The sequence below is a fragment of the Geospiza fortis genome, unplaced genomic scaffold, assembly GCF_000277835.1.
Source record: "Geospiza fortis unplaced genomic scaffold, GeoFor_1.0 scaffold298, whole genome shotgun sequence".
Taxonomy (NCBI): Eukaryota; Metazoa; Chordata; class Aves; order Passeriformes; family Thraupidae; genus Geospiza; species Geospiza fortis.
In genome coordinates this window covers 445,951-455,746 of record NW_005054506.1, presented here as the reverse complement: position 1 = coordinate 455,746, position 9,796 = coordinate 445,951, and the positions used below count along the sequence as shown (strand labels likewise).

The window sequence follows — 9,796 nt, the reverse complement described above, 5'->3', positions numbered from 1 at the left end:
GCTGCGGCACACCTACAACCAGTGGGTCCCGCAGCCGCCGCCGCGGACTATAAAGAGGACGAGGAGGCGTTTGTCGCGCAACAGGGACCCGGGCAGGCTCATCATGAGCACCATCAGGCTGCGGCCCAGGCAGGTGCTCTGCGAGAAGTGCAAGAACACGCTGAACCCCGAGGATGCCAACGCGCCGCGGCAGAACGCCAAGACCAGGAGGAAGCTGAGCATTCAGGACAAGGAGCAGAAAAAGCACGGCGACTCTGACTACATGGAGAAAAGGAACAAAAGAGAGAAGAGGGAGGATGACAAGTTTTCTGGGGAACTGGTGCATCGAACGCCAGTTATAAAAATATCCTACAGTACTCCGCAAGGGAAAGGTGAAGTGGTAAAAATCCCTTCCCGGGTTCATGGCTCAGTCAAACCGTTCTGTCCGGAGCCAGTGTTGCAGAACGGAGCCGGGGACCAAGAGGAGAGCGGGGACTCTGAACGGTGTCGACAAACCAAATGTTTAATGGACAAGTCAGCAGGCAGCCAGCTTGCTTCCATTCCAAAACTGAAGCTCACACGGCCAGTGCATTCCAGCGTGGATGTCCCACCGCCAAAGATACGGCTGAAGCCCCATCGCATCAATGATGGTGAGAGTGTTTCAATCTATAAGGCAGAACTGATTGACGAAATCAATGTCCTCCAGAACAGCAGGGAGTCCAATCCCGGAGCGTTTTACAATGATGAGTCCGCTGACAGAAGTTTAGCTGAGATGTCTTCAGGCAGTTCAGGTGAAGATGATGACTTCAAAAGGTTTCCCCAGGGTAAAGATGGACATGATAACTTGGCTTTCCTCATGAATTACCGTAAAAGAAAAGCAGATTCTTCTAGTTTATCGGTGTGTAGCAATGACAGTCTAGATGAATCCAAGTCTTCTAGTTCAGAAGTGACATCACCAGAACTGTGTGACTTTTTGCCTGGTGATGATGCCTCTGTCTCTTCATCTTCAAAAGATGAGCGTAAAATTGTGCCACCACTGACAGTTAGACTGCACACCCAGAGTGTGTCTAAATGTGTTACAGAAGATGGAAGGACTGTTTCAGTGGGGGATATTGTCTGGGGTAAAATTCACGGGTTTCCGTGGTGGCCAGCACGTGTTCTTGACATAAACCTCAGCCAGAAGGAAAACGGGGAACCTTCGTGGCGAGAAGCTAAAGTGTCATGGTTTGGTTCTCCAACGACCTCATTCTTGTCTGTCTCAAAACTCTCTCCTTTCTCGGAATTTTTCAAACTGAGGTTTAATCGCAAGAAGAAGGGCATGTACCGGAAAGCCATCACGGAAGCTGCAAAGGCAGTCAAGCACCTGACTCCAGAAATACGAGATCTCTTAACACAGTTTGAGACATAACTTTGCCTCCAGTATCAGGTGAGTGATTGCTACACTAACGCTTGCCATGAAAAGCCTCCTGGTGCTTTTTTAATCTGTATTCCACTATTTGTTTGCATTTATTTTTCCATTAAATCTGAGATTGGCAATTGTGACATTTACATGCTTGGCTGTTAGTTGGTGGGCGTAATTACACAGGTGGTGAGAAACTTAATTCCAAACTCTTTTGGGGACCATGGGAATTGGAGCCCTTCTTCCCAGAGGGAAATGCAGGCCAGGCAGGACACTGTGAGGAAGCAGCCTGTTCAAAGAACTGAAAAATCTGTCGCTGTGAGCCTGGAAGACTAACAGCTCCTAGGCTTTCAGTTTCCTTGGGTCAAAGAACTAAAACTTTCACTGGAATAAAGATGACATTTATTATATGTATGTGCTGATGCCCAGCAGTTACCTGTAACAGTTTAGGACCCCTTTGCTCCCCTCCTTCTGATCCCTGTGGTTTGGATTTCTTATGAAGACCCTTTACAGCTCCTCAGAATGATTGTACCAAAAACTGTCTTTGTGGAACAGTATTTCAATATCTCTCACAGTACCTGGGGTTTGGTTTGTACCTAAATGTTCAGTGTTTCTCTGGGGAATGGCCTGGATCAAATGAAATTCCTTTGGGCTTCACATCTGTCTGGAGGGCATTAGGTGGGAGTGGAAACGTGAGAGCTGATTCTTTGTCATGGATGGGTTTCCCTTTCTCATCAAACAGTCTGCCTGGGATGAAAATTTGGTGCCTAAAATACAGGATGTGGCATGACTGGGAATACAAGTTCATGGGAAAATCCAGTGACTTGGATGAAACCTGGAATCATTTCACAACCTTTCTGTCATCACTGTCCAGACAAGAGCTCAGCTGTGATGGTATTAGACTAGGGGGGGATTAACTTCTGTTGAAAACCAGAGGTATCACTGGGAAGAGCCTTGTGTCAAAGACCATGCTTTCTGCAGTGTGGATCGTTATGTTGTCCCCTGAATGCTCTGCTCTGTTTCATGCTTGAAGGACTCTGTGAGCAAGCCAGGGCTGCTCCTCTGGACTCTTCTTTATCTGAACTGTCATAATGCAGTGGGGCTGGGACGGTCAGTGCTCATGTAATCCTGATGGGAAAAGGGGATTTTTTTCATACCCTCTGTCATGGGACTTCACCCCTTGCTCGAGTGTGATGAAGGACTTGCTTTGCTTGGGTTATGACTCCATCTCAGCAAGCCTGGCTGGAGTAAATAACCAGAGCATGACATATTCATGCTGTGTACTCAGGGTGTCTGACGACTGCAGCAGCAACATTTCAGCTTCCTTCTTGATCTTGCCCATAGAACTGCTGCTTAACTCTGGCTAAGGACTTTATTATATCAGGAGTGTTTGGATTGGACCCAAATTCCTATTAGCTAGATCAGGAGTATAAATAAACCTGCTGCCCAGAATGTACTGTCCTTGCCAGTGGAAGAGTCCTGGCCAATCCATGGCTCCTGTCTGGACAGTGCTGTGGTTAAAGGAGCAGCAAATTTCATCCTCTGAGCTGTCTTCACTGTGTGTGTGAGCAGTTTGGGACAAAGGTGAGGAGTGTCACCATCGTTCCTGACATCTGTCCTTGCCCTTGTGGGTCCTGGGCGGGCTGGCATGGCCCAGCTGCAGGAGAAGGGACGACTTGAGGAAGCACCTAATGCTCAGATCAGACAGGTTGGCTGTGCCTGTCAGTCCACGGGGAATGGGAAAGCTGTGGCCAAGGGGAGTCCCGAGCCCAGAGCTGGAAGTCAGAGTGGGAGGATGCTTGCCCCCACATGTCAGCCCGCAGAGAGCACTGGCTGTGGCTGCAGCAGGACCTGGCCAGGAGGGGGGCGCAGGCTGCAGGGCTGGGCCTCCAGGAGGAGAACAGCCCTTGCTCCAGAGACACAAAGGGATCTGAGCTACAGTAAACAGCAGGTCTGTAAATGGGGGAAAGAACAACATCTGGAGAACACGTGGATAAGAAAATAATGGGATGACCTGGATTAGACCAAAACTTTCCTTCCCTCAGTGCTCTTCAGCCAAACCTCTGCATGTGTGTATGGGTATATACATTTTAGCAGATACCACTGTTTTGTTGGCCTCCTTCAGCTGGCTTTTCACAGGGGATTTCCTGCCTTACGTGTCTAGCTGAGCTGCCAGCACAGTCTGCCAGGCTGAAGACAACATGACTGTTGGGTAAAGAACTGCAAAACTAGAAAAGCAGAACTACACAACTGCCTGTGTTCTACATGTCACATTTGCCTAGTTTCCCAATTAGACCAGCCTGTCTGGAGTTTTGGTACATCATTTACAAAATTGCTCATTATTTCAGAGAATTGTCTATACCTAATTCTCTCCTTGCAGCAGCATTGAATTTTGTTGCTTTCCTTTATTTTCCACAAGGTAGAACTGAAATGTTTGCTTCAGCTGCTCATTCACTGTCCCTTCCTGAAGGATATCATGAAAGGGTTTGGGCTGGAAGGAACCTTGAAGTCCATCGCATTCCACCCCCTGCCATGGGCAGGAACACCTTCCACTTCCCCATCCAGCCTGGCCTTGGACACTTCCAGGGACGCAGGGGCAGCCACGGCTTCTCTGGGTAACTTGGTAATACTGCATGGGAGCACTATAAAATCCATCATGCTGGGCCTTCTCCAGCAGTGGCACAAAGGTTTTTGTCATCAGGAGTCCATGAAGTGGCTTCAACCCTGACACCGCTCCTGCTAATCCTGGCCACAGCAGAAGTTTGTCACTGGTGACACTTTCTATGGTGAAACTTTCTGTCTTCTGGCATGTGATGTGTTCTGCAGAGGGTAGCTACTGGAAAAATGTACAAACACTGCAGGTCATTTGTGGATGCACAAAACTGGAAAAATTTTATTTTTTTTTTCTTTTAACTTGTTTTGAGTCGGAAAAGCTGGTAGGATCACTTCTGTTACTGCTTTGTCCTTGGGGTTTCTTTGCAAGGAAAGTGCTAGTCAGGTAATGACAGGGTTTTAATTAAGTAAAACAAGTTTCTGGAAAAACAACAGGCAGAATAGCAGCCTGTAGAACTCAAACTTGTACGACTTGGTTTAGAGCAGTGCCAGGAGAGACATGTCTGCTCAGCTCTTCTGGGGCTGCTCTGTAGCTTCCCTGTGTGCGGCACCAAGGAGCCAGCCCAAGGCACAAGGAAGGCAGTGCCCCTGGCTTGGAGTGACAGATGCTTGCCTCTCCCTTTATTCTTCCTGTCTCTCCCCGTCCCCAAGCTGTGACTGTGGAACCATTAAACTTGCAGATGCTGAAGGCTTTCATTTTAACTGCTATGAGCTTAATAGACCCTCAGTGGCAGTACATCAAGCTACCCATCACACTGCTCCTGTGTGCAGCAAACTCAGAGCTGGCTGCATGCTCACTGTCTATAGAAACCACTAATGTAAAACCTGGAATATCACATCGTGACTTCACCTTCAAAGGTGTTCAGGGCTCTGTGTGTCCATCCAGCCAGTGCTGCTGCCAGCAGCTTGTGAAACAGCATAAATCACTCCACAGCTGTATTTTCTAACACACCTTCCTGGTCACATGGAATATTTCGGCACAGAAGATGAATGCTTGAGATTTTTCTAGCCCTGCTTTCCAGATGCTTCAGTCCACTAAAACCAGGCATCCAACTTAATTACTGTTTCACAGTCTTCCTGCTTGGAAGTCAGCGTCTCTGCATGCTAATACAAGGTGGGAGAGCAAGTCCAGAATAGGCTGTGCTGCATTTTTGTGTGCCCAGCGCTGGTGGTTGGAGCTGCACGTTGAGTGCCATCCTGCTGATCTGCCCGTTCCAAAAGCACTTGCCTGTTGTGCCCAGGGGCTGCAGGTCCATGCTGCCCTGTCCTGGCAGCGTGGCCCCTCTCCATCCCCTCTGCTCCAGGCATATTCTTTGCAAATGCCACCAGGCCATACATTGTGCTATTTCTAACTGCACCTGCGCCAGTGCCCCGGAATGCGATCGGCTTTCAGAGCTGTAACTTCAGCTGCTGCAGGAGATTGTATCCCCCAAGGGCTTACAGCTCCCTTGGGAGCACACTGGGCTGCTGCCGGGGCTGAGGGGCTCCCAGCTCCAGCTGGAGCTCCAGGCCCCTGCTGGTTGTGCTGGCTGAGCGTGCCCGCGGTGGGCAGGGCGGGGCAGGCGGGTGTCCCCAGCAGTGTCACCGGCCCGCAGTGCACCCAGTGCCTGTACATCCACACGGGATCGAGGGCTGTGCCAGGGTCTCGGGGCGGGAAATGGGAGAGATGTGTGGACAAAGAACCTGGAAACTGGTTTCTCTGAAAACTTGCCAATAAAGTAAAAACAGAATTTCTGTATGTTTTCCTGAATTATGTTTGTTTACTTGTTTGGTGTTTGAACTCAAGTGGAGGTGTTCGAATTGCAGCTACAATTCCCCTTTTCCCAGCAAGCTTGGAGAGCAGCAGGGTGGGAGCCAAGGGGCACCCAAGGGAGTTCTCTGGTCTCCCAGGCAGGCTTGGAGCTCATCCTGCCCCTGTGGTGCTTGAGCAGGTATTTGTAGAGTATTGAGCACCTCCACGGTGCACTCACAGAAAGACTGCTTTGGGCCAGAAAGGAATAGGGGATTTTGGGATACTTGGCAGTAGGGTGTAGGGCAGGGTGCCTGTGCTCTGCAGGTGAGGAACAAACAGGATCTTCACAGAACAGCCACGCACTGCTAATGGCACACAATGGGTGACACAAACTGTACGATCACAGATGGGTTTGGGTTGGAAGATACCTTAAAGATCATTTTGTTCCACCCCTGCCATGGGGACACCTTCCACTATCCCAGGTTGCTGCAAGCCACATCCAGCCTGGTGTTTGAACAATTGAATATTTCTCATTTTCATGTTCAGGTGTGGAAAGTAGGACTTTGATCCCAACAGTTGATATGAAGGATCTTGTTTTTCAGCCTTGATGTGTTCTGTTTTATCCATGAGTTGCCATCAGTGGTGCTGGCACCAAGGTGAGCAGGAGTGTGTGGGCTGAGTGATAAGCTCTGCTCCTGCCTGTAAAAGGCTTACAGAGCTGCCCACCTGTGAGACCAGGTGAGCACGAGATGGGATGTGCTGGTTTTGGCCAGGATACAATTAGCTTTTTTCACAGTGATGGATTTGGGGCTGCGTTTTGGCTTTGTGCTGAACACAGGGTTGATAAAATAGAGATGTTTTTGTAATTGGTGAACAAGACTTGCACAGAGCCAAGGCTGTTCCTGCCCCTCATGCAGCCATGCTGGGGAGGGGGCTGTGGGTGTGTGGGAGGTTGGGAGGGGACACAGCCAGGACAGGTGACCCCAACTGGCCCAGGGGCCGTTCCAGTCCATATGATATCATACTTGGTATATAACATGGGAAGAAGGAGGAAGGGGGGATATTTGGGGTGATGACATTTGTTTTCCCTAGTCACAGTTAACTGTGATAGGACCTTGTTCTCCTGGAGGTGGCTGAACACCTGCCTGCCCATGGAAGCAGGGATTTAATTTCTTGTTTTGCTTTGTTTGTGTGTGCAGCTTTTGCCTTCCCTATTAAGTTGTCTGTCTCAACTCATGAGTTCTCCAGCGTTTGTGCTTCCAGTTCTGTCCCTAGCACCGCTGGTGGGGGAGGGAGCAAGCGGCTGCGAGGTTCTTGGCTGCTGGATGGGGCTATACCACCACATGGGGCCTGCTTTATTTTATTTAAATCTGCTTGCTGCAGCTGTTGTGTGTGCTGTCTCTACCTGTACAGAGCACACGGGCTCTGCATTCGCCAGATAATGAACTCTGCACATCCTGAGATTACGTGCAGCTGAAATAGGCTTCTGGTGTCCGGCAGCAAGGGCACAGATGGGGCTTAATGCCTCAGCTCTTGGGGGGCTCGTGCTGTTCATTCTCCAGCCTGTGCCCCAGGGCTGCAGCTCTTCAGTCAGCCATGAGTGCTCTCTTGCTTCTCCCGGGGCTTTCTCTGCCCGAGCAGGAGCAGGAGCAGCAGGACCCTGCACGGGCACGGGTGACAGTGTCCCTCTGGTGTGTGAGGGCTGTGGCTCCTGCCCAGCCCAAGGTGCCCCTGGGCAGCAGAAGGGTTCCCCTCCCTGGGTATGCCCCAGGTGAAGGTGCCCTCGGCTGAGTGGGAGGCTCCCTGGTGCCCGAGCTGTTCACAGGAGCCTGTTGTGCTCTGCATTAGCACATGTCCCTGCCTGGGTGGCTCTGGCAGGGAGGAGCCGGGCAGCTGGTAATGGAGCTCTTCCCATTAAGCTGATGAGTTTCTGAAGGAGTGAATGCCTTCACTGACGTACCAGTTCCTGTTTCATCTGCAATGGTCCGTGCTAGTGCAGGACCAGCCAGCCTGAGTTTCTTCATGAAGTACATTTCCTGTGTGCTCTCTGCACCCGAAGAAATGAATTGCAGCAAATTACTAGTTTGGCTTCCCTTGTGAGTGATGACTTGCTCTGTTTTGATGCACGCCAATAACCTCGGCCATTTACTCATGTGGAAAACAGTCCTTTCCAAAGGCAGAAACCCTCAGTGCAGGATTTGTCATAGGGATGCTTGGATGATAGAATTTGAGAGCTCCAGTGTTGGAGAACATAGCTGCCAGCCTGCTCAAGTCAGCTGGATTCTGGTGCCGTGAGAGCTGGAGACAGTTCCAAAACCTCATGCAGCGGGCCAGAGATGGGGATCCCAGCTGCCATCCTTTCCTTCCTCCTGCGAGAGGAAGGCATAGGAAGGAAGGACTTCACCAGCTGGCTGCTAGCAGCAGCCTCTCTGCATTTCCCCCAAGGAGAGATGGCTGGAGAAACACTGATTTGGTGATGCTCAATTACAGCCTGCTGTTAATTGCTTTATGATTAGAAAATAATCCTCAGAATAAGCTGCTTGGGCACACTTGGGGTGCTGTAGCCTCCAAAGATAAATTGTCTTCTGCACTCTGCTGCTGCTCAGTCTGGATTTATGAATGGCTTTATTTGATCCAAAACTTCATTTTTTAAATGATGAACAAGCACTTGGCTTCAGGGAAGCTGCCTTGGCTCTCCTTTGGGCACCCAGCTTAGCACCCAGGCTGTCCTGAGTCTGCCCGCAGGTGTTGTGTTAGTTACACATGGGCCAAGGCAGCAGCATCAGCTGCTGCTCCATGCTGGAAGTCGGATTTTAAACATAAATTTCTGAAGCTTTCCAGGGATGAAGTGAGAGCATACAAGGGGGCTGTCACTGTGGCTCCTCTTGGTCACATGAGAACTCCTGTGCGTGCACAGGCACCAGGGCTCTGTCATGGGGTGGCCATGCCCCTCGAGCCAGGCTGCAGAGCTGTACAGGCACAGGTGCCCAGCCAGGCTGCAGAGCTGTGCAGGCACCGGTGCCCAGCCAGGCTGCAGAGCTGTGCAGGCACCGGTGCCCAGCCAGGCTGCAGAGCTGTGCAGGCACCGGTGCCCAGCCAGGCTGCAGAGCTGTGCAGGCACCGGTGCCCAGCCAGGCTGCAGAGCTGTGCAGGCACCGGTGCCCAGCCAGGCTGCAGAGCTGTGCAGGCACCGGTGCCCAGCCAGGCTGCAGAGCTGTGCAGGCACCGGTGCCCAGCCAGGCTGCAGAGCTGTGCAGGCACCGGTGCCCAGCCAGGCTGCAGAGCTGTGCAGGTATAGGTGCCCACCCAGGCACAGGGACCGAGCTGCATGCCAAGGTTCCAGCATTCCAAGTCAAGGAGCATGCAGCTGTTTTAAAGCTGCTTCTGTGTTGCTGGTAGCCCCAAGGTGCCCAGCCAGGCTGCAGAGCTGTGCAGGTGCAGGTGCCCACCCAGGCACAGGGACCGAGCTGCATGCCAAGGTTCCAGCATTCCAAGTCAAGGAGCATGCAGCTGTTTTAAAGCTGCTTCTGTGTTGCTGGTAGCCCCAGCTTTCTGCTCCCACCGGACAGAATCCCTGATACTTGCCCTCAGGTAGTTCCTGGAGCAGCTGATGTTTTGTCCCTGTCCCCATGGAGGAGCCCCAGCTGCCCTGGCAGTGGCAGGACCCTTCCCTGGGACCTGTTTGGCACTGTACTTCTGGTGTGATTCTTTCTTCCTCCCAGTGAGGAATCCCAAAGAATCCAGCCACCCGAGGGCTTGCTGTTACCTCCTCAGCCAGGAAATGCATTTTTTCCTGTTTAGACAAGATCCTCTCACTGTAATGTCTCTAAAGTGTCAGTGCTTTCAAAGCCACTTGAGGGATATTGTTCCAGGTCCTTGGGCCTCAGGAAGGTTTTCCTAGGTGTAAGGTGATAAACCTGCAAGTGAGATTGTTGTGTGTTCTTGAAAGTCTCTCTGTTCATCAGAAGACAAAGAGATTCTCCTGCAAGATTAGGTACGAATTTATACTCTGTTGGCTGCAGGTAATAGAGCCCTGGGGTGAGACCTCCCAGTTTCTGCCAAATACTGAAAGA

General features: G+C 51.1%; 1 protein-coding gene across 1 annotated transcript in view; it reads left to right on the top strand.

Annotated features, from left to right (window-relative positions):
• Positions 1 to 6: 6 nt before the first annotated feature.
• PWWP2B (PWWP domain containing 2B) overlaps positions 7 to 9,796 on the top strand; it is an 11,530-nt gene continuing 1,740 nt past the window's right edge. The window contains exon 1 of the mRNA XM_005428820.3: positions 7 to 1,405. Within this exon, the coding sequence (XP_005428877.2) occupies positions 104 to 1,387 (1,284 nt within the window). The 5' untranslated portion in view covers positions 7 to 103 and the 3' untranslated portion in view covers positions 1,388 to 1,405. The remainder of the gene's footprint in view (positions 1,406 to 9,796) is intronic.